Source organism: Pristis pectinata, chromosome 2, assembly GCF_009764475.1.
Source record: "Pristis pectinata isolate sPriPec2 chromosome 2, sPriPec2.1.pri, whole genome shotgun sequence".
Taxonomy (NCBI): Eukaryota; Metazoa; Chordata; class Chondrichthyes; order Rhinopristiformes; family Pristidae; genus Pristis; species Pristis pectinata.
Window position 1 is genome coordinate 105,559,789 of NC_067406.1, and position 25,423 is coordinate 105,585,211.

General features: G+C 40.6%; 1 protein-coding gene across 3 annotated transcripts in view; it reads right to left on the minus strand.

The window, feature by feature from the left end:
- The window catches only part of ctso (cathepsin O), a 29,245-nt gene extending 8,105 nt beyond the window's left edge, over window positions 1–21,140 (minus strand). For all 3 annotated transcript variants that reach the window (XR_007955879.1, XM_052010419.1, XM_052010418.1), the window contains exons 1-6: window positions 20,777–21,140; window positions 12,704–12,821; window positions 11,516–11,652; window positions 7,643–7,810; window positions 5,335–5,456; window positions 1,264–1,427 (exon numbers count right to left, since the gene is read on the minus strand). Coding sequence is in view for 2 of the 3 variants with exons in the window: in XM_052010419.1 (XP_051866379.1) it covers window positions 1,264–1,427; window positions 5,335–5,456; window positions 7,643–7,810; window positions 11,516–11,652; window positions 12,704–12,821; window positions 20,777–21,097 (1,030 nt within the window). In the remaining variant the exon portion in view is untranslated. The remainder of the gene's footprint in view (window positions 1–1,263; window positions 1,428–5,334; window positions 5,457–7,642; window positions 7,811–11,515; window positions 11,653–12,703; window positions 12,822–20,776) is intronic.
- Between the last annotated feature and the right edge of the window lie 4,283 nt (window positions 21,141–25,423).

Below are 25,423 nucleotides of genomic sequence, written 5' to 3' on the forward strand. Positions count from 1 at the left end.
CTCAATGATTCAGAAGCAGCTTCTTCCCCTCCACCATCAGATTTCTGAACTGTCCATGAACCCATGATCATCACCTTGTTATTCCTTGTTTTTCCACCATTTATTTATTTCTGTAATTTGTAGTAATTAATTCTTTGCACTGTACTGTCATCACAAAAGAACAAATTTCACGTCATGGAAGTCAGTGATAATAAATCTGATTCTGATCTTTTTCCTCTAGCAATGGTGGCTATAACCAGAGAACATAGGTTAAAGTAAGGAGGAGAAGATTTAGAGGGAATTGATGATTGAGAGTGGTTGAAATCTGGAAGGCACTGCCTAAGAGCGGTGAAAGTAGGTTCTTAAACAATATTTAAGTTTTTAGGTGAGCACTTGAAATGCCACAGCACTGAGGGTTAGCGGCCAAGTATTGGAAAACGGGATTCGTATAGAAAGGTACTTGATGGCTGACACAGCCATGGACATAGTGGGCCGAAGGTGCTGTGTGACTCTATAAATGCCAATGTCCTGTCCTATCAGAAAGAAGTTAGGGTACTGTGAAATTCTGGTGCACAGCATATGGCCTGCTTTGTGGTTTTCACAAGGTTAATGAAAATCTAATAAATTGCAGATGTTGGAAACCCAAAATAAAAATGGAAAATGATGAAGCACTCAGGATAAAGGGTCATCAACCTGAAGAGCTAATTTTCTCTATCCTAACCTGCTGAGTATTTCTAACATTGTCTGTCCTTATTTCTAAAGAGTTTATTTTTGATGAGACCATTCATTTTACTAACAGCAGGTTTGAGGGCTTCTCAAAGGAGCAATGGAATTGAACGTTTTTGGAAAGATGGGAAGGAACCACAGAGACACAACGAAGGAGCAATGAGGAAGACAACTGAGAGGTAGTGAGGCTGTTGGTAATAGTTTGACTTAGTAATTGAAATTCAATTTAATTTTGTAAAGCTGTATGTATTTTACATTTTAAAAAGCCATGATAAAATCTAACTTATAACAAACTCTATAGATTGTGACTAAAAACATCAGTATCTGGGATCAGGCATGATGAAAATAACACATGTATGACCCTTGGAAGAATCTCAGATTTTCAGATGTATACCACTGTTCTAACTTCTTTATCTGATTTTCTGCATTTACAAATGCACTTTAAATTTACACCAGAACAAACTCATCAGGGGAACAAGTTGGGTGTTTCAATCAAATGGTGGCATATCAATAAAGTGAACTGTATGCATTTCAGTTTTGTAATTTCATTTCACTTACCTGTTCTGTCATAACCAGTGATAACTACTGCATGATTTGGTTCTTCGTGAGAGCAATGGTGCTGTATAATGCCACCCAGATAATCCTGCCAACTGACTGCATCTACAACTGCCACCAAGGGTCCCCATTCCAATAGTTTTTGCATCAGTTCTTCCTCATTGTATCTGCATGAGAGTAAATTTTACATCAATGGCATTTCAAAGATCAATTTTTAGGAATGATAGTTGCAGGATAAACATAGGACACAAAGGCTCTCCTTTCAATTAGCAGAACTAATTTTAATGTTTTGTCCAAAAGAGGGCACATCCAACTGTGCTCCACTTGGATACCAGCCTCAATTTTCTGCTTGAATCTGCCAAGCAGAACAGTTACTAGACAAATCAGCCATAATCCAATTGATTGGTGAAATGGCTCACTAGGATGAATGGCCAATTTCAATTTTTCTCTTTCTATTCCCACAGATGTGGCCTGACCTGGTGAGTATTTTCAGCATTTTCTGTTTTTACCTTTGATTTCCAGAATCAGAAGTTTTTTTCACTTTCATTTTCTATGTCCTATTTACAATGTCTATTTTTTAGAAAAAAATGCCAAGATTTTTCTAAAAGAGGTAATCAAAAAATAAAAAAACAAAAGTGCCTCTCTGGTTGGTGAGAAAAAACAGATAAAGACACCAATATTAAGTATATAATTTCAGTGTATGAGAACATAAAAAAGAGAAAGTACACAAGGGGAAATTACCATGGACTAAAATTATAGAATTTACACCATGAAATGTTTCAGTTGACCAGATAGTGCATAAATTTGTAAAGGTTAGGTCATGCCTGATGAACGTGGCTAACTTTTTTTAAGAGGTGACAAAAATAGCAGAGAGGGGAATATCCATGGATATTATTCATGTGAAGTTCTATAAGGCATTTTTTAAAGTCTGTCCTAAGAGCCAAAATTGAAACTAATGGAATTGGAGGCAAATTATTTGCCTGGCTAGCAGAAGACTGGAAGTAGGGATAACAGCCAAGTAGTTAAATTGGCAGAATCTAATCAGTGGGCCAGGATGCCCTGTAGGAATCCACACTGGAGTATCAACTGTCCTAAAAAATTTAGGCAACAGTAAAAAACAGCCACATATCTAGAGTATAGTGTTGATACAAGGATAGATATCAGCATAACTGTGCAGGTAGAAACATAACAAAGAAATATTAATATGTTAATTGAATGTTCAAAACTATGGTAAATGGATTTCAATGTAGGCAAACATGATGTTATCCACTGACAGTGTTGAAAAGATAGAAAGTGAGGTCAAAAGAGATTGAAGTGTGTGTGTGTGTGTGTGTGTGTATGCGCGCGCGCATATATACACTGTTATTACAATTCCAGCAACATGCACTGAAAATAATAGAAAGGTTAATGGAATGCTAGCCTTCTTATCAGGAAGAAGACTACTCAACATGGTGGTTGGTAATGGCATTAAAGAAGAGCCCAGTGCATGAGCAGGAAAATTTCCTACAGTGGCTACTGGTCCTGTCGTGAAATGTGGCATGCACCACTTCCTTATGGGCTTGTGGGCCTCAGCCTGACATCTCAGGTGGCTCTCCGTGGTGAATGCAGTTTTCTCAGTGGTTGTAGGCTGGGTTTGTCCAGATGTTCAAGGAGGCATTTTACTAAGTATGGGATCAAGAAGCCCTGGTAAAACTGAAGTTAATGGGCATCAGATTTCCAGCTTCTACTGTTTTTTTGATTTTCATGGATGTTGGTTGACCCAGAGACAATAAGAAACTCCAGCACTGATGAACTGGGACAAGGCCAACTAACCTCCACCAACCACAACCAACATCCTTTTTGCGAGGTATGACTCCAGCCATTGGAGTGTTCAACCTTTGATGCTCACTTTCTTTAGTTTAACCAGGGCTCATGATGTCACACTTGGCCAAATGCTGCTTTGGTGTCAAGGGCAGTCACTTCCACCTCACCTTTGAAATTCAGCTTATTTGTTCATGTTTAGAGGTTGCGATGAGGTCTAGAATTCAGTGGGCCTGGGGAAACCCAAACTGGGGATTAGTGATAAGGTTATTGGAGAGTAGTTGTCACATGATAATAATGTCAACAATACATTCCACCACTTTGTCTGACTGGGTGGTAATTAGACAGATTGGATTTGTCCTTTTTGTGAACAGGAAGATTATGCTTCATGTTATTGCTGTAGAGGAGCTATAGCCTTCTGCTACATTGTGTGGAGTTCTAGACTTTGTCATAGAGCATTGGATCCCAAGGGTTAAGTTTCAAGGATAGAGTACACATTGTATTACATTTTACAAACACTGGAAACTTAGAAGTTTTAAATGATTTTATCAATGTTTCTCAGATATTTTGGGAAATTGATGAAGGATAGCTAGAGAAAACCAACAGATGATTAAAATGAAGTACATTTATTATGTGAGTGTAAGAAAGGCAATTTTTATCTAAATTAGGACATTTCAAGGTGATGATATTTAGTGATTAATTGTTAATGCAGATAATACGGAGGTGCATTTGCTGACTATACCTTTTTGGCGTGATTTAAAAAAAAATTAAATTTCATGTATTTAAAAGCCACAAACTGAACTCAGCACTGAGAAACAGAGCTTGTTTGAATGAGGCCAATGGTGAACACTGTCCAATAATCTGTAAGAAATGGATTAGTGCAGAAATGGGATTAGTGTAGATGGGAAAAAAGGTTGTCATGAACGTGGTGGGCCGAAGGGCCTGTTTCTGTGCTGTATGACTCTATGAACGTAAGTAATTACTTACTTCATTTGAGATGAATACCATGTCTCTGATAACGGGCATGACGAGAACAGGGCACATGGCTCATTAATTCTTCCAGTTTTTGGAGGAGGTATTTTTGGGATCCAATGGATATCTTTTGGAGAACCACAAGGTTTAGTCCTTAGGCCTCATCCATTTGCATTGAACATAATCTTCTCCTATCACTGGAGTACATTACATCTGAGTTTATTGAAGGTACAAAGCTATGTAACAAAGTCAAACACAAGGACAATTCAAAGAACTAGCAAAGGATCAGAGACAGATTAAGTTGTATAAGAAAATGGCAGATGGAACAGAATGTGGGCATCTACGGACTTATCCACAGACAGGAAGAGTGAAAAAGCAGATTATTTGCTGATTAGTAAATTTGTTACATTGAGAGATTTTTTTTGGGGAAGGTTTGTAGTCCCTGTACACAAACCACAGAAAGATAACACAGATATAGCAGCCTACTACAAAAGCAAACAGTAAAATACAGGGATGGAGTATGGGATCTAGAAACTCTTCCATGCTGGAAAGATAATGATTTTAAGGACAGTGAAGAAGGCTTCAAATGGTTATGTGGCTGATTCTTACTCCTAATCTGTATGTAGTATGTAGCATGGTGGTGTAGCGGTTAGCATAACACTACTACAGGGCCAGCGACCCAGGTTCAATTCTGGCCACTGTCTGTAAGGAGTTTGTATGTTCTCCCCGTGTCTGTGTGGGTTTCCTCCAGGTGCTCCGGTTTCCTCCCACATTTCAAAGACGTACGGGTTAGGAAGTTGTGGGCATGCTATGTTGGCACCGGAAGCATGGCGACACTTGCGGGCTGCCCCCAGAACACTCTACGCAAAAGATGCATTTCGCTGTGTGTTTCGATCTACATGTGACTAATAAAGTAATCTTCTCTCCTCTTCATATATGCATAGTTACTGAGCCATACAATACCATTCATGTAGTCTGTTGCTCAATTTAGTTAGAAGGCAGTCATCCTTAACATGTGACAAAATTTAGGTTTTGCCACAGCTGCATTCTGGGTTGTCACAAAGACCCCCTGTGGTGAAAGCTGACTGCTTGGATCTTGGCCTGAGCAGAATCCATTCAATATGTCTCATTGATGGCATTGTTGAAGCTACATGGGAAAGCAGTGGAACTGTTTGGTGATATCAAACTCCATTTCCTTCACCATAAACTTTGCAGTATCAGGTTGACAGCAAAGAAGTAACAGTATTCAATGACAATCATTTCAAATTGCAAGACCCAATGAACTAAAAGAACAAGGATTACCTGAAGCTGTATGCCCTGTAGCTCCTGATTGAAACACCAAATGCGGATTTTGGAAAATAATGGCATATTCCAGTTTTTGCAATGAAGGGATAAACTGACTCTTCCATCAACTTTGTTTTACTCTGTAAACAAAAAAAAATGTTTATATATTAGCCAAGGAACAAAACCAACAGGTTCAAGACTGCAAATTTGATGGAACTAATATTTATTTCAAGTCATGCAAAATTTTCATGTGCTAAGCAACTAAATGTTATCTAAGACCTGATCCTATGTGTGCATGGAAACTTGACCCTGGTCATTTGTGGCCATGACTTGTATAGGAAAGAAGACAATCCAGCATGTGGAGTGAAGTCATGAAGTGATGTAACAGGTGTAACAAGTTGGAGCCTGATGAACAGAGAGCCATTCACACCAAAGGAAGTCTCAGGCAAAGATTTCCTGGCTTGCTGGGAGGGAGTCTGAGCTGTTGATTTTGTTCCAGGTGGGTCCTTTAAAAGTTTGCATGTTGTTCACCTTTTGTACTTCATGAATCCAACCACCAACACAGGATCACAAGCCAATTCTGTCTGCTCTTGCACTAATTGTTTCACTGTCTGCCCCCACTCCACATATACCCTGCTACAATACCTGAGTTCAATTCTGAATCTCCCCCTCCCTGTCTGATGACATCTGCAACCCTCCCACTGCACTCTTGCTGTTCTAACATCCAATGCCTCTGCCACTGATATCACTCCATCTCCCAACTCCAGGTCCACGTACCCTACGCATATCCTCCCTTCTGACCTTCCAAAACCAGTTCTCCCTTTAAGTACTCCACAGTCTTACCACAATAATCCATGTCCTATGGCAGCTCATACAGTCCTTGTGGAGAAAAAGTCCCATTTTCACACTGAGGATACCATTCATCATGTATTATGGCATTACATTTGTGCAAAATGGGATAGATTCAAAACAAAATTGGTAGTTAAGAACTGGGCATCCCTGAGATACAGTGGACCATTAGCAGCTGCATGAATGTACACTTCATATCCCAGACATCCCTCCCTCTTCCATTATAAGAATCAATCTGCTTCAGTGAATGCAGAAAAACTGGATGGGATAAATGCAGTAAAAAGACAGGAAGTATTATTGAATAGGATAAACCACCAGGCCCAGATTAAATATATCCCAAGACTATTAAAACAATTAAGGGAGGGCAGCACAGTAGCAATACTGTTACTGCTGCTATGTCATAACTCCAGGGACCAGAGTTTGATCCTGACATTGGGGATTATCTGTGCAGAGTTTATATATTCTTGCTGTTGCTTTGTGGATTTGCTCTGGTTTCCTCTCACACCCTAAATCTGTGCATGCAGGTTAATTGATGGCTGCCCTATAAAATAATTTTAAATGCTATCATGTTGCATGTTCAGTAAAATTTCACTTCACCTTACCTTATTCTTCTGTTTTATAATGCCCAAAAAATGCAACTTAGAAATATTTAACCCTATTATTTTATACAGGCCGCTCTGGGAAACAAATGTGACCTGTTTTTACAGTCCATAAGTTGATTTTGTACGTAAATCAGAAAATACACAAAAATCACTTGATATGGTAACTGTACCTCCACAGTATTGTAATGAATGGCATCAAAAGCACATAAGACTTATAAGAAAGAAAAATTACTATAAGTGAAGAGAGAGAGGAAACTAGTTCTGCCGTTCGTAGGAATGAACATATGTACGTACATCGGACTTCTGAAGTTAAGAATATTATGGGAGTTTGTTCCTATGTAGGGACGTCTATAAATTGGGCATTCATAACTCAGGGACAGCCTGTATTATTTAGTTCAATACATACAGAATCATTATAATCTTAAATAGGAGGTATCCATGAAAACATTTAGACAAAAGGAACCTCAAATTTGACAACATCTTTCTTATGTTACAATGACCATCCCCCTCCAACCACTCAACACCCACCTAACTCAAGACTCAGTCTGTCCAGAAAGCACTCTTTCCCAGGTCTCACTCAGTCTTCACTCAGCGACCCAGGTGTGCAGGAAGTTCTCAGCAGAGCCTGTATGCTGGAAGAGGAGGTCATTGCAAAATTTGGTTGATTTAGCTTCCAGTGGCATGGACAGGATAGAGGAGGAGCAGTGGAAATGGATTTAGAAGTGTTTGGTTATGATTCTGTACCCATGAAGATTATTACACAAGCTTAATAGATTAGCTGACCTATCTTCTTGTATGTCATTTTCATAAATTTACTAAAGGCAGTCTGACAAGAACACTGGTAAATGATCATTGTGAAAAAAAGTTTTACCAACCTCATTTAGCCACTTCAGGGCACTGATTGGTGAGCCACCATTACAGCCAGCATCTTTGTAAGAACAATCTATAACTTGTTGTGCACTCAGCATCTTTAGTTGTCCTCTTTTAATTGCGAGAGAAGATTCAATACTCTCCACCACACTGAAGGCCCAACATCCTCCACACTATTGCACAAAATAATCAGAAATTAGTCCAATGCAGCCTTATTCCCCCAACAGCAATGTCCAGCACCAACATAATTTTGACTCCTGGAACATACATCTTAAAAAATATATACTGGAAGTTTCATCAGAGTTCTTAATAATGATCAAAGATAATAAATATGGGAAACTTGCATTCTTTCTTCACCTGTGACACTGTCAGCTCCTGGCCTGCCTAACCCCAGTGTCCATAAGGAGGAGGATCCTCTCCTCTAGCCTAGCAAACCTTTGACTCAGGCAAGGCCTCCTCCCATGTGTTGTGGAAGCTGCCTATTGCAGGCAATCTAACCCTGCAAGACGAAGTGCAAAGTTGATTTCCATGTGTGTGATTTCAAGTTACATGATTGCTGTAGTTCAGTTGTTGTGTCCAGTGTATGATATGATCTGTGAGTTGTTTGAGCTTTTAAGGTTACTAGAGAAGCTAGGAACATGCTGTCATAACAGGATAACTCTGTGCATCCGTGTGTATATTGTGAGCTGTGAAGGGTGTGAGTGCTGCTGCAGTGTGGTTTTGCTGCATGGTTGCATTTGTCAACTATAATTAGAAGGCTCGCACTATTTACTTTGATAAAACAAGAGAGACCGTGGAATTATTTCCAACACTTCTCCAGAGGTGATTTAATTGGTACTCTGCTACCACTTGTATTTCACATCTACTTTATGGGCCCTTTTACCATGCTGGTGCAGAGCACATAGCCTTTTCTCCATCTTATCCACTTGGTAATGAGGGTATCTTGAAAGAAAAAAAGAGCACGCCCTATCCATCGCATTGTCTCTCTCTGCAGCCATTTCAAAATACCACACCACAGATACTACTGAGAATTCTTGTGGTCCAGTGATCTCAACTGTGCTGCAGTAAATGCCTGGTACCATGGCTCAAATGATTTGTGGTAATATAAGAAACTATGTTTTGCATGTTCATGGACGTAGGTTATAATCATAGCACTAGCTTCGCAAATCTATTTAAATGAAAATGAATTTTTCTTAATATATTTTACGTCACACTGTTTTTGAAAACACTTTCTTAAGCTGCATGAACTACATTTTCATATGTATCATCTATAAAAAAAATCAATAGGTTCTTTACAACAAGATGTCATGTTGAAATCTGTATTGACTATACCTTAATGAACCATATTTTTCAAAGTGTGTAGGAATTTCATGTTACATTGCATTATACACTCTGATAATGAACACCAACTGAAGTAAAATGAACTGTTCTAGATTATTTGTCTCATTTTAAAAAGAATTATAATTTTTCAAAATTTAGTGAAAAGAAAAAAGTAAATCAAAATAGCAAGTTATGAACTGGTAAATATTAGCTTGTGATTTCATTAGATCATTTTCTGGTTTCTCCCAAAGAATGAAAAGAATGAACCAATGTGTCTGTGAGCAATATTAATGAAATGACTCTTCACAGAGTCATGGACTAATGCAGCAGAGAAACAGGCCCTTCGGCCCAACTTGTTCATGCCAACTAAGGTGCCCACCTGAGCTAGTCCCATTTGCCCACATTTGGCCCATATCCTTCTAAAGCTCTCCTATCCATGTACTGTCCAAGAGGCTTTTAAATATTGTTATTGTACCTGCCTCAACAACTTTCTCTGGCAACTCGTTCCATATATACACCACACTCTGAGTGAAGAAGTTGCCCTTCAGGTTCCTTTTAAATCTTTCCCCTCTCAATTTAAACCCATGCCCTCTAGTTTTTGGTTCCTTTTCCCTGGGAAAAAGACTGTGTGCATTCACCCCATCTATGTCCCTCATGATTTTATACTCCACCTTAAGGTCACTCCTATGTTCCAAGGAATAAAGTCCTAGCCTGTCCAATCACTCCTTAATCTCAAGACCTCAAGTCCTGGCAATATTCTTGTAAATTTTCTTTGTACGCTTTCCAGCTTAATGACGTCCCTCCTCTAACAGGGTGACCAAAACCGTACACGTTACTCTAAGTGCTGCCTCAACAATATCTTGAACAACTGCAGCATAATTTCCCAACTTCTATACTCAATGCCCTGAATGATGAAGGCCAGCATGCCAAATACCTTCTTCACCACCCTGACTACCTGTGATACCACTTTCAGCGAACTATGTACCTGTACATCTAGGTCCCTCTCTTCCACAATACTCCTGAGGGCCCAACCATTCACTGTATAAATCCTACCCTGGTTTGGCTTTCCAAAATGCAACACTTCGTGCTAATCCGAATTGAAAGTCATTTGCCAATCGTCAGCCCACTGACCTAACCGATCAATACCCCTCTGTAATTTTTGATACTTTCTTCACTGTCTATGATACCACCTATTTTAGTATCATGTGCACGCTTACTAACCATGCCTTGTGCATTCTCATACAAATTGTTTATATAAGTAATGAATGACAAAGGTCCCAACACTGATCCCTGTGGCACACTAGTAGTCACAGGCTTCCAGTCTGAGAAACGACCCTCCACCATTTGCTTCCCATCGAGCCAATTATTAATCCAGTTAGCTAGCTCTCCCTGGATCCCAAACTAACCGACCATGTGGGACCTTGTCAAAAGTCTTGCTAAAGTCCATATAGACAATGTCCACCGCCCTGCCCTGATCTATCCTCTTGGTTACCTCTTTGAAAAATTCTTTCATTACAGAAAATGTTAGTATTAATTGGTAAAATGGTTTATTATTGTCACCTGTACCGGGGTACAGTGAAAAACTTTAGTTTTGCATGCCATCCATACAGACCATTTCATTACCTCACTGTAGTGAGGTAGTACAAGGGAAGTCAATAACAGAATGCAGAATAAAGTGTTACAGTTACAGAGAAAGTGCACTGCAGGCAGACAATAAGGTGCAAGGTTATAATGAGGTAGATTGTGAGGTCTAGAGTCCATTTTATCATAATAGAGAACTGCTCAATGGTCTTATAACAGTGGGATAGAAGATGTCCTTGAGCCTGCTGATATGTGCTTTCAGGCATTTGTATCTTCTGCCCGATGGGAGAGGGGAGAAGAGAGAATGTCCTAGGTGGATGGGGTCTTTGATTATGCTGGCTGTTTTACAGAGACAGTGAGAAGTGTAGACAGAGTCCATAGAAGGGAGGCTGGTTTCCGTGATGTGCTGAGCTGTGTCCACAACCCTCTGCAGTTTCCTGCAGTCTCAGGCAGAGCAATTGCCATACCAAACCTTGATGCATCTGGATAAGATGCTTTCTATGGCGCGTTGATAAAAATTGGTGAGGGTCAAAGGGGACATGCCAAATTTCTTTAGCCTCCTGAGGAAGTAGAGACACTGGTGAGCTTTCTTGGCCATGGTATCCACATGTTTGGACCAGGACAGGCTACTGGTGATGTTCACTCCTAGGAACTTGAAGCTTTCAACCCTCTTGACCTCAACACAGTTGATGTGAACAGGAGTGTGTGCACCCCCCCTCCCCCCCCCCACTTCCTGGAGTCAATGACCGGCTCTTTGGTTTTGCTGTCATCGAGGGAAAGGTTGTTGTCATGACAGCATGCCACTAGGATCTCTATCTCCGTCCTGTACTCCGACTCATTGTTATTTAAGATTTGGCCCATTACGGTGATGTCATCTGCAAACTTGTAGATGGAGTTAGAGCAGAATCTGGCCATGCAGTTGTGAGTGCATAAATCTGACTATGGTACTGCAGCCTTAAAGATAAAAAGAAACTTACTGTTTCCTGATTTCGCACAGGTGTAACAACATTCTTGTCCCGCCAGTTGAATTTTGCTGGTAGTGCTGGCTTCTTGCTGTCCTTTAGAAATGACATGTACTTCGGAAGTGGCACTGATCTCGAACCCAAATATGTTGCTGCAGATTTAATTGTCAAAAAAATTATTTCCTTCCCGCCTCATATTAGTTTCTAGTAAATGTGTCATTTCAAAATCACACATTAGTCCACATCTAGTTATAAAGTGGTTAAACAGAAGTATTTCCAGAAAGCAAACTTGCACAAATAATCATTATATTGTTCACTAGTCACTAGTGAACTAATTGTGCGTTCCTGTATTTTCATGTGCCTTAAAAAATTTAAATATGAAATCGCTCAACACCTGTATCGAACTACAGAGAGGAGCAGAGTATGAGGACATTGACCATTTATGTGAACATCACTTTTAAACAGTCCTACCCATATACTGTGTACATGCAAGTCATCTATAATGTAATCAATGTGCATTACCGACTACAAGACTGAATATGCACAGGAGATAATAGGCAGAACTTTTCTATGGGTGGTACCTATTTCAGAGTCAGTTTCTGGTCCTAAAGTAGGTCTGTGTGTTGTCACCTGTGCTCAGTCAAATAAAGATTGCTTGAAAGCACTACTTAGTGATCTACACACATGTAGCATTCTTGCATATGGTATCACTTGGGGATATTGACTTAGAAATGACTGGTAGAAGCATTTGCGGTGATTAGCAGGGAGAGACCTCATTGTGAAACAAAATAGAAACTAAAGATGAAAGTTTTTTAGTGGTCTAATGACAGAACAAATTAGTGCAATGATGTGTTCACTTTTGAGGTGATGTACAATTTTTTAAATGTCAAGTTTCAGTCAAGGATGATATGTGGAGAAAATTCAATATGGCGCTGCAACTATTGATGTGGAAGACTGCCAGAACAGTGAAACTGTACTCTCTCTTAACGTTTCTACTACAACCTGGGCTCATTTTGCATTTTTTTCATCATAAGCCAGCATATTACAAATTTGCAGTTTGTTCAAACAATTTTCAGTTTGTTAAAACAGTGTGTCAATGGCATATTTAACTTTAATTATTCAAAATATAGTAAGGGTGGTCCAAGCCTTAATAATAAGAATAATAGTATTAAAGAATTATTGAATATTAAAACGTAACTTCACCTCTGAATACTTCAGGTGATATATCAGAAAACTGGTTAATTCCATAAACAGCAGAGTCACTTTCATTCGACAAGTTTGAAGAAATAAGATTCATGGTGTAATGTCTCTGAATGCTTTCCTGAAAAAAAATTCTTAAGGTCAAGTGTGATAAATTAAACAGTTTTAACATATCCAATTACTGTAGTGGTTAAAACCAGTCCTACCCACTTTCATAAACAAATTATATGTTATTGATATTTTATATTGTTGGGCTAAACTAGAGACAACTGCAATGTGTACTTTAGTCTTTAACTGATCATAGCACACGTGGCAACATCAAGGAAATGCTAATGCTATAATGCAGAACTTCTGCATGGTTGCCTGCACTTTAGTGAGACCTACCCTGCCCCTACCCTCTCCAACTTCTCCATAAAATTCCCAAGCCTGTGAGCAATGGGACAGCATGAGTTTCCCAGCTCTCTGTCTTGGAAATCTCCTTCATAAAAGCAATTGGAAAAAATGCTGTTGCAAGAAAGGTAAGTAGGCCCTTTTATTTAATTTGCTTCAAATAGTTGAAATATATTTAATTGTTTTCAAGCATGTTCCAGTATGCATTTTTAATTACTCATTTAAGTTTTAATAATTGCTTTAATATTCATTTTATTTTTAAATAGTTCTCAAAGATTTTTGAATGTTTGTGAATTATAAAGGTATTCAGAAACACTTAATCTCAGTGTCAGCTTTGACAGCTGGTGAGCCAAGGAGCAGAGCCTCATCAGCTGTCAAAGCCTCCGTCTGAACACAGCCAGCTGCTTACACTGGGAGAAACCCTGTACTTCACTACACTGCACTGACCTATGCCAGTGTCCTGAGGGTTGGCCTCCCATCAGAAGATCACATCAGAAGGAACGGCGCGGCTCAAGGGTAGGAAACTAGTGATCTTGGAGTAGTGGAAAATTAGTCCCAAAATAAATTATCTTTTTGTTTCAGAAAAGGCATGAATTAAAATATTTTGCTTCAATACCAAAATGATAGTGTTTTGATTCCAATGGGTAAGGCTTAACAACTCATGTATAGAATTAATCATTTAAATTTAATACTTCTGTTTTTTATTTATAGTTCTCAGATGTTATTCAACATCTGTAAACTCCAAACATATTCAGAAACATTCAATTTCACCAGTCCAGATGAAGGGTCTCGACTTGAAATGTAGACTGTCCATTTCCCTCTACAGTGGAGACACAAGAGACTGCAGATGCTGGGATCTGGAGCAACAATCAATCGACTGGACAAGTTCAGCGGGTTCAGCAACATATATGGGGGGAATGGAATTGTCGACATTTTAGGTCAAAACCCTGCATCGGGACAAAGAGTGGAGAGGAGAGTTAGCCAGTATAAAGAGGAGGGGGGAGTGGTGAGACAGGGGCCAAAGGTATTTGGTGGACTGAGGAGGGGGTTATCCGCCTCCATTTATCATCCACCTGCCTCCAGACTCCATCCCTCCCCCTCCCCTACTTGGCTCAATCTGCCTGTCATCCTTCACGCCACCCCCCTCCATCCACCAATAACCTTGGCCCCTGTCTCAGCCCTCCCCCTCTCCTCCTTATAGTGGCTATCTCCCCTCTCCACTCTCAGTCCTGATGCAGGGTTTCGTCCCGAAACTTCAACAATTCCTTTCCTGCAAAAAGATGCTGCTTGACCTGCTGAGTTCCTCCAGCAGATTGTTTGTTGCTCCCTCCACAGATGCTGCCTGACCTGCTGAGTTCCTCCAGCAGCTCGTTTTTTGATTCAATTTCACCGTCAGGTTTGACAGTTGTGTGCTGCGGAGTTTACTTATGCTCATTTTAGTCTCACGCATAAGAAACAAGAATGAACTCAAAATTCTACACATAGCACTTCAAGCATTACACACTAAAATACTGTTGGACAATGTAACATGTTTTTGGTAGGACTGAGTTACATAAATTAAGCAGCAAATTAGCTTGTTGGTTAAATCAAGAATTTGATTAGGTATATACTTAACCTCCTAGCTTTCAACTGGCTGGAAATAGGAAATAAGTTTCATCTTAATCTTTGCTGTGCAATACATCTTCAGAACAGATAATGGGACTCAGAAATACCAGAAAAAATTAAAAGTTAGTGGTATTTTAAAGCAAAATGGAAACAGAAAAAAGGGATTAGAAAGTAGGTAAAAAGTGAAAAAGGATGGGAAAAACATGAAAAGTTATCACGTTTTTATAGTATTTTTTTGAAAATTAAAATTTCTGTCAATGTTTTCAGAATGAAGCATAAAAGAACCAAAATTTCTTATACTGGTCCACATAGGAAGTCTGCAATTTCCCAGAAATCTTTCACTTAATAGAGCATACACACGGTAGTGTAGTGGTTAGCGTAATGCTTTACAGTGCCAGTGACCCGGGTTCAATTCCGGCCACTGTCTGTAAGGAGTTTGTATGTTCTCCCCATGTCTGTGTGGGTTTCCTCCGGATGATCCAGTTTCCTCCCACATTCCAAAGACGTACAGGTTAGGAAGTTGTAGGCATGCTATGTTGGCGCCAGAAGCATGGCGACACCTGTGGACTGCCCCAGAACACTCTACGTAAAAGATGCATTTCAATGTGTTTTTCAATGTACATGTGACTAATAAAGATATCTTATCTTACATTTAAAAAATTACTCCACACATTGGTATCAAAAGGAAGTAACAATTGAAAACTGCACATAAGTTCCACACTTCAAAATAAAACTCAACAGATCCTACCTAAAATAATTTCCTATGTGGGAAGTGCTATATAAATGCATTTCATTACTGTATCTGTAAAGATGATGCTATTGTAGTCTTAGAACATTTTCTCAGCACTGAAACAATAGAGATACATCACCAGAATCAGAATCAGGTTTATTATCACTTTCTTATATGACATGAAATTTGTGGTTTTGCAGCATCAGTACAATGCAAAGACATAAAATTACCATAAATTACCGTAAATTACAAAATAAATAGTGCAAAACAAAAGGAATAATGAGGTAGTATTCATGGGTTCATGAACCATTCAGAAATCTGATGACAGACGGGAAGAAGCTGTTCCTGTATCGTTGAGTGTGGGTCTTCAGGCTCCTGTACCTCCTCCCTGACAGTAGTAACAAGAAGAGGGCATGTCCTGGATGGTGAGGGTCCTTAATGATGGATGCCAATTTCTTGAAGTACTGCCTCTTGAAGATGTCCTTAGTGGTGAGGAGGGTTGTGCCCGTGATGGAGCTGGCCGAGTCTACAACCCTCTGCAGCCTCTTGCGATCCTGTGCATTGGAGCCTGCATACCAGGATGTGATACAACCAGTCAGAATGCTCTTTGTCGTTTATCTATAGAAATTTGCAAGCGTCTTTGGTGACATACCAAATCTCCTCAAACTCCTAACAAAGTAAAGCTGCTGGCATGCCTTCTTCATGATTGCATCAATGCGTTGGGCCCAGGACAGATCCTTGGAGATGTTGACACCCAGGAATTTAAAGCTGCTCGCCCTTTCCACCGCTGACCGCTCAATGAGGACTGTTGTGTGTTCTCCTGACTTCCCCTTCCTGAAATCCACAAGCAATTCCTTGGTCTTGCTGACATTGAGTACGAGGTTGTTGTGACACCACTCAACTAGCCGATCTGTCTCACTCCTGTACGCCTCCTTGTCACCATCTGAGATTTTCATCGTCACATCCTTGAGGTGCGCCTGTGTTGATTGTCAGCAAGGAGGAGATATTATCACCGATCCGTACTGACTGTGGTCTCCCGATGAGGAAGTCGAGGATCCAGTTGCAGAGGGAGGTGCAGAGGCCCAGGTTTTGAAGCTTGTTGATTAGTACTGAAGGGATGATGGGATTGAACACCGAGCTGTAATCGATAAACAGCAGCCTGACATATGTTTTGCTGTTGTCTAGGTGCGCCAAAGCTGAGTGGAGAGCCAATAAAATCGCGCTGGCTGTAGACCTGTTGTGGTGGTAGGCAAGTTGCAGCGAGTCCAGGTCCTTGCTCAGGCAGGAGTTAATTCTAGCCATATCCAACTTCCCGAAACACTTCATTGTGGTAGATGTGAGTGCTACCGGTCGATAGTCATTGAGGCAGCTCACCCTGCTCTTCTTGGGCACTGGTATGATTGCTGCCCTTTTGAAGCAGGTGGGAAACTCTACCGCAGCAGTGAAAAGTTGAAGATGTCTGTAAACACTCAGCCAGTCAGTCGGCACAGATTTTCAGTATCCGGCCAGGTACACCATTGGGGCCTGACGCCTTGCGAGGGTTCACTCTCTTGAAGGATGTTCTGATATCAGCTTCCGAAACAGAGATCACAGGGTCACTGGATGCTGTGGGGATTCGCAAAGGTGTAGTGTTATTCTCCCTTTCAAAGCGTGCATAAAAGGCATTGAGTTCATCAGGGAGTGATGCATCACTGCGATTTATGCTGTTAGGTTTTGCCTTATAGGAAGTAATGGCGTGCAAACCCTGCCACAGCTATTGTGCATCCAATTGTGTCTCTAATTTCATATGGAATTGCCTTTTCGCTCTCATGATGGCCTTCCATAGGTCATACCTGGACTTCTTGTAGGGTTCTGAATCACTGGTCTTGAACACCACAGATCGAGCTCTCAGCAGACTGCGAATCTCCTGGTTCATCCAGGGCTTCTGGTTTGGGAAAACTCGGTATCCTCAGAGTGACTCAGAATGACCATGCAATCCACAGCATTTAGTCTACAAGTCAGATCCAAATGATAACATAGGTCCTTTTAAGGAAGGCAATAAGAGAAAGCTAAAACATAGTTGTACTTATGGTCACTTCCACTGAAAAGGAGCTAAGAGACATTTCTGTTGAAAGTATTCAACGCCCTTTACTTCTGCTACCTAGCTTCATTTTTCGCATCAATTCTGCTCACAGTAATCTCCATAAGTACAGAAGTATTTATACATCTGGTATTCACTGAATATAGCAAAAATGAGGACCAGACAAACAACTTGGTCATAACATTAAGGACCTGTGTACCAGAACAAGCTATTCTGGTACATTACAAAACTGTCATTTACTTGACAAGTGGAACATTGCCGAGGTATACCTCAATCACAAAATGCAGGACAATTCCTGACCAATTATCACATAATCTGTTTAATCTAAATCATCAGCAAAGTTACGGAAGATGTTGTCAACAAAGCAAAATACTCTCCAAAACCCTCTAAATCTCCATCAACGCCCACTTTGGATTTTGCCAAGACCAAACGGTTCCACACCTCATCACAGCCTTGGTCCGCATATGGAGTAGAGAGTTGAATCCCAGAGTTCAGGTGAGAGTGGCTGCCCATCACATCAAGGCATCAATTGACCAAGCATGACATCAAGAAGCTCTGGTAAAACTGAAGTCATTGAGCATCAAGAGGAAAACACTTGAATGGTTGGAGTCATCTCATGCACGAAGGAAAATGGTTGCAGTTGCCCCAGGACACCATGCAAGTAGTTCCTCAGGCCAATGCCCAAACATCTTCAGCTATGTTATCAAAGCCCTTTTTGCAACCATAAGGTTAGAAGTGACGATGTTCACTGATGATTGCACAAAGTCCAATTCTATTTGTAATTATTCATAAATTAAATAGCTTGTACCAACATGCAACAAGTCCCAGAAAATGTTCAGGCATGGGTTGATAAGTGGTGAGAAATATTTGCACCACAAAAATGCAAGGCAATGACTATCTCCTATTGGAAATTTAATCAGCTATCCTTGACATCCAATGGGTGCACCGTCATATCAACATCTTGGGAGTAACCACTGACCAGTCTGGATTTAGGAACAAGTCAAAGTCTGGATATCCTGCAGCATGTGACTCGATTTCTGCCACTTTAAAGCCTTTCCACCATTTGTAAGGAACAAGTCAGGAGAGTGATGAAATACAATCTGCTTGCCTAGATAAGTGGATTGTATTTCTTCACAAAAACACTTAAGAAGCTAAGTATTATTCAGGGCAAAGCAGCCACTGGATTGGCATCCTGTCAGCTATCCTAAACATTCCTTCCCTCCACCACTGGCATACCATGACTACAGTGTGTGCTAGCTACATATTGCACTGCAGTTCCTAATCTAGGCCACTCCAACATGATCACCAAAACCTCCAACCTCTACCACCAAGAATGAAAACAGCAATAGGAACATTGGAACACCATGATCTGCAGGTTCCCTTTAAGGTCACACACTAACTTAGAAATACATGGATGTTCCCTCATTCTCATGGGGTCTAATTCTTGAAACTCCCTACCCAACACAAGGAATGATACCAGATCTGAGAAATATCAGCCATCAGGAAAGATTGAAAAGGTTATGTTTTTTTCCCTAAAAAAGAGAAAGTTTAGGGGGACCAAGTAAAGGACATCTTCAAGAGGTGGTGCCTCAAGAAGGCGGCATCCATCACTAAGGACCCTCACCATCTGGGACATGCCCCCTTCTTGTTACTACCATTGGGGAGGAGGTACAGGAGCCTGAAGAGCCACACTCAATGATTTAGGAACGGCTTCTTCCTCTCCGCCATCAGATTTCTGAACAGTCCATAAACACATGAACACTACCTCATTATTCCTTTTTTTTTGCACTTTTTATTTAGTTTGTAATTTATAGTAATCTTTATGTCTTTGCACTGTACTGCTGCTGCAAAATAACAAATTTCACATCATATAAATCAGTGATAATAAATCTGATTCTGATTCTGGAATTATGAAAGAGGTTGATAAGGCAAATATAGGGAAATGTTTCCCCATGTGGGGAGTCCAAAACTCTAAGTTGTAAATTTATAGTTGTCACTAGTAAACCCAAGAACGAATAAAGAAACACCTTTATTCTTGGGACACAGTGGCAAATCGGATAACTTAAGATTAGTATAGATGATGGAACTGGAGAGTTAAATAAATGAGAATGGAAAGGAATGCTGTTGGAGTTACATTAAATTAGAATGGGGAAGGCTCTTAAAGCAAAGACCAGTTGGGCCAAACTTAATCTTGTCCATATAGTCCTGAAATTCATTATGAGAGGTTTATGATTACGTTGTGCTTTTCCATTTTATTGTGTTTTCATATTATTTTATCCACAAATATATTCTCTGCTGTTTGCTATTTCTTTCAAAAATTATTTTGGCTGTTACTTTTCTTAACTATATTCTGCTTTGTTCTTTCTTTTTCAAAACATTTTGCCATTATCAGTTTTGACTTCCAATTTAAGCAATTTTGTTTGTTCTTAATCCACGATTTTTACTCAACGATTTTGTTTTTTTTCCGCTTCTTCTTTGCCTTGATGTTTTGAATTTCATTTTTAAAATTATAAACATTTAAACTCCTTTTATATATTACTATTTCTATGAAAATCAAATCAAGATTAACTGTAGATGCTGGAAATCTGAAATAAATACAGAAAATGCTCAGCAGGTCAGACAGAACTTGTGAATTCTGCCTGAACATTTCAGTTCCAAGACCTTTCATCGGAACAAGGGTTGTCAGACGAAGAGTGTCTGAAGTACAGGGTGACCTCTCCTGCTGATGTTTTTTCGTCTCTTTTAGCAAGCTGCCATGGCTCTTGAACTGTCTTGCACAATCACTATGCAGCTGCAAAGGTATCTCCATGATCTGCGCATTACTTGATCTGATGGGAACTGAAAGAGGAAAGGCAGCGGGGCCGCATCTGCCCTGAGGCGGCCTCAAAGGGTAAGGAGAGGTACGGCGTCCCGCTGCTTTCCTGTTGACCTTTCAATGAATATCGCAGTTAAATCATTTTGGAGTTTCTACCAAAACCATTTGCATTATATTAACCATGTAATGTAAAAAAAATTAATCAAATACACTCTGAAGTTTTATTTTCACTGCCAACTTTGCATATCCATGAGAGCCTCATTTTAAACCAAATACTGTCAGATCCGGAATATCTCAATCAAAACTTGTTCATTCACTGTCAGTAATCCCCTCCCCCACCCCTCCAGTATAACAATTCCCGGAATATGCAGAATCCGGCAGAATTCCCATTTCCGGTCTGATGTTGGCAACAGTACACTTGTGCCGCCAGGAAGGTACAGGGACGCCGTACTGTACCTGGAACACTCGGTATGTTTGAATAAACCGGGGGCTCCCTGGCTTGTAGTTCCGGTCGTGCTCTGTCACAAACTGCTGGAAAAGCTTCTCCAGGGCGCCGGTCGGCTTTCGGCGCTCTTTTCCCGGCTGCTGGACACGGAGCTGTTCCCGGGTACTGCCGCATTCGGGCTGAAGGAGCTGGGCGCCCGAGAGGCACAAGAGCAGGAACACCCTGGACATTCTGCTGGACCTGAGAGGCCGATTGCAGTGGCCCCCTGAGTGTCCTTCAAACTGTTGGCTCTTGCTCCCGCCCCGAGTCCGGCCTGTAAACCTCGCCAACATCCGCTGCTTTCACTTTCACTTCACCAGACTTCCCCTTGAGGAGCCCAAGGTATACACCAACGTCTTAAAAACAAATCTTGCATTTCTCCCAAAATGTATTGCTTGGAGGTAATGGTGGCACTTTGAAAGAGAAACTTAATACAAATAATGTGATGATGGTCATGAAAGGAAGAACAATAAGAGACGGTGTAGACTAAATAGTACAGTTCCAGTGGGTGTCCAGGGACAGAGGAACTTGAGTATGTGTATGCATGAACATGGCATGTTGAGAGAGCAGTTGATGAAGGATCCTGGGATTTATGAATAGGAGGATAACAGGCCAATGATCATGATTACAAAGGAGACACAAGAGACTGATAATGCTGCAATCTGCATCAACGTCCTGCCTCAGGACAGGGTTGAGTCCCTGCCTCAGATGCTGATCATTGACCATACCTTTGCAGGCACAGATGGGGAAAGGATGCAAAGGGACTGTGAGGTAAAAGTGTTCTTACACTGAGAGTAATTGTGACCTGCCAAGCAATGCACCAACACTGCTGTTTATTACATGGGTGCAATTCTGTGAGTGGCTAGCACCAGTTGAAACATGGTGGTATTTATTGAAGCCATGACTGCATCTTTCAAAGGATGGTGCACAGGAAGTCCTCAGGTTATGACAGGGTTCCATTCCTGAGAACTGTTCGTAGCCCGAGCTGTTTGTAAGTTGGAAATGAATAGAAACAGTGGTGATGGGACAGCCATTGTCCCGCAGGAAGAATAGCTGTCAGCTGGTTTCACTGACTCAGTGAATGAGCGAGTAAGTGAGTCTGGTCAGTGATCCCAGCTCTGCTCGCATGATGTGGCTCCCACCCGGCAGAAGATGCATGCAGCCCCGCAGCAGGCAGCAAATCAGACCTGTTGGCCTCCCAAATGCTCGTTTGTATGTATGGGCTGTTCATTAGTCAGACATTCGTAAGCTGGGGAGGACCTGTACAATGTTTCTAACTATGCTGGAAGTTTTCCCAAAGTTTTAAAAACTCCACTGGAATATAGGGACAGGAGCAGGACAGAGGGTAGACATGGCTTACAGATACAGCTCTGGATGCCTTGATAGGGTAGATAGAAGGAAACTTGTCCTCAAATGTTTAGGGGTCTAGGATGCCATCCAGAACCATCATGAAGCACAAGTTGGAGGATGTCATTAAGTAACTCAGGTTCTTGTTTATCATTTGGCAAGAGTTCTGGTTCAGGGGGCTAAGATGAAGACTTCAATGGGTCAGCCCACAGATGAAGGTTGGTGGGCATGTGCAAATAGGTTCTTGAAGCTAGGCAAACCTGCCTGAAAGGATCTGCCAAATGTCAACAATGCACAGGAGTCTGGTTTCTACATAGACAGGGCTGCTTAGAATCTACAGCCACCTTTTACGGTGTAAAAGAGATCCATTTTTATTTCAATAATTATGGAAATAGGCATCATACAGATTCTGATGACCAAGGTGCAGCTTCCATTTGGCACAACAGAAGCTGCAAAATCCTGCTGGAAGTCTGAAAGAAAAGCAAAAAGCAGGAAGGGAGCATCTGTAGACAGAGAAACAGTTAATGTATCAGGCTGATGTCTTTTCGTGGCAACTGGGCAAAGATTGCAGAGGAGGGTGTCTTGCCCAGCGCAGATCTCCACAGATGATGCCTACCTGCAGGATATTTCTTGAATTTATTTCAGATTTCCCATAACAGTCTTCATTCATCCCCTTTTACTTGCATTTCCTTCGGACAGATCATCTGCAAATAATAGGCCTTCACTACCCTCTGTTAGCCAGCACCACCACCTATTTGCATTACAGTCTTTCTTGGTCTCCACCCTATCATGGACATCCCTTTTGTTCTCTCCAATTCTCCCCCTTCTCCACAATCTAAAGCATGCTTTCTTTGTAACTTTTCTGAGTTCTGATCAAAGGTCATTAACCTAATACATTAACTTTTGCTTCTTTTTTTCACAGATCATTAGTCCAGGACTTTAGATGAACAGTACAATAATTTAACCACAAAGACACAAGAGATTCTTCAGGTGCAAACACACTGGAGCAACACACACAAAATGCTGAATGAACTTAGCAGCTCAGGCAGCATCTATGGAGGAAAATAAACAGTCGACATTTCGGGTCAACCTGATTCTCCCCTCTGTATACAGGAACATCAGAAGGAAGATTTAGCCCCTTCAAGCCTATTCCAAAATGTAATTGATTATTAATGATCAGTGGCCTAATTCAATATAGCCCTATTGTCCTGAATACCATCACTTAATAAGAACGTAATTTCCATTTTAAAATTAACCACTGACATAGCATCAGCTGCTGTCTTGAGGAACAGAGTTCCAAAGCTGTGCATAGAAGTGCTGCCTAGCAATTTTTATGCAATAGCCTTGTAGTCTTGGCTTCATTCTCAGCAGAAATATTTTCTCTCTAACCACTTTAGCATTTGTCTTGAAATTTTTTTGAAAGCTTCAAAAGAATTACTCTTCACCTTCTAAATTCCACGGAATGTAACATTTATTTGTGATATCTTGTAATTTAACTTTCAGGATCCAAGTATAATTCTAGTTAAATCTACACTGCACTTCCTCCAAGGAGAACAGAGATGTCTGCAGAAGTTCATGCCACTTTTTTGGACTCTGAGTATTCTTCTGGTGTAGCACAGGTGTCCTATTGTCGGTGCTCTGCTGAATGGAAAGATGTTCTACAGCCTTAGCTTGAGGTAAGCCCAATTAAGGGCTTATTTGCCAACAGATCTCAACAGAAGATCTATCCTGTTGCTGATTAATGTGATTTTTGTCCTCTCCTTACATCCAGAGGCATTTTCCAATAAAATTATTAAGTTATGATCAAGACCAGGAACTCTTATTGTTAAGGCAACCCAGCAGCAGAAAACCAGAAAGAAGTGCTGAGTTGCAGGTGCCCATCCTCGACAACAATGATTGGTTAGATACAGAGAAAATCTGTATTAATTATTGGTTATCTTTATTGGTTCAGTTAGAGAAAGACATGCAATTCATATAGTTTGGTTAAAAGCAAGCATGCAATTCACATAAGACTAACAGTCCGTACACACACCCACTAGGTTTCCCTGACACTCCCTGAACAGTCAATGAGAATAGAAAAGTCAATACCCAGGAATAGGAGCTTACGCTGGCTAGGCATCTAACCCCCTCCCCCCCTCCGATCCTTACGTAATTGCCATGTCTCAGACATGGGGTCATCCACTTAATTGAGATAACAGGGTTGTTTTCCTGCACTTCTGCTCTTGTCCCCACCATGCCTTCTAATGTTACGATTAGATTTCTCTTGTCCCTACCTTTTACTTTGCTGATCTTCGAATTCAGTGGATCATTTTCCACTATTTGATGCATCTTGAAAGCAATGGCATTACTAACGCATTCTGCTTCACTCCCTCCCTGCATTTCAAAGGAATCAGTCCCTCATTGACACCCTTGTTGGTTTCTCAATCACCACCAGCATGCCCTTCCCATCCCATGGCACTTTCCATGCAAACATGGGAAATGAGATATCTCCTCTTCCCAGTCTGGTACCTCAGACACTTTTTGCAAGTGAAACAACAATTCCCTTCTATTTTCAATTTTGTATATCGCTTTTATTACTGCTATTGTGATCTGTCTTGCACTGGGGAGACCAAACAGAGATTGGGACACACTTTTGTGAAACACCTGTTTGGTGCACAAGTATGATTCCAAGCTTCCATGTCAGTCACTATAACTGTCCATGCCACTTCCCTCAAACCTCCCTGTCCTTAGCTTCATATTTTCTACCAGTGAAGCTCAACGTGAGCTCAAAGAACAGCAATTTTTCTTTTGATTACAGCCTTCTAGGCTCATCATTAACACATAACAATTTCAGATGATTCTACTGTTCACATCAAAACATTCTTGATATTCATTTTTATTTGTGTCCCATTACCATCTCTTTTTTGCATTGTACCATCAAACATTTTATCATCTAATCTCTCCTGTCCTCCACCCTATAAGAGACCTCTTTTGTTCCTTCCTCCTCTCTCTCCTTTAACTTTTTTTTTCAGTTCTCAGGAAATATTGGTGACTTGAAATGGAACTCTGCTCCTTACTGCTTGAATGCTGCAGATTTTGAATAACTTCTGTTTTCATTTCAGATTTCTAGCATCTGAATCATCTGAATCTTTTTGTCATCCTCTTGAATTAAGCAGATGTGTTGACCTGCGAATTTCTATTTGATTCTGTAAATTATATACATCTATGAGGCAATAAAATCTTTTGGGTCATTGGGGATACACCATCCAAGTTTACAAAAGTAAATGTTCATA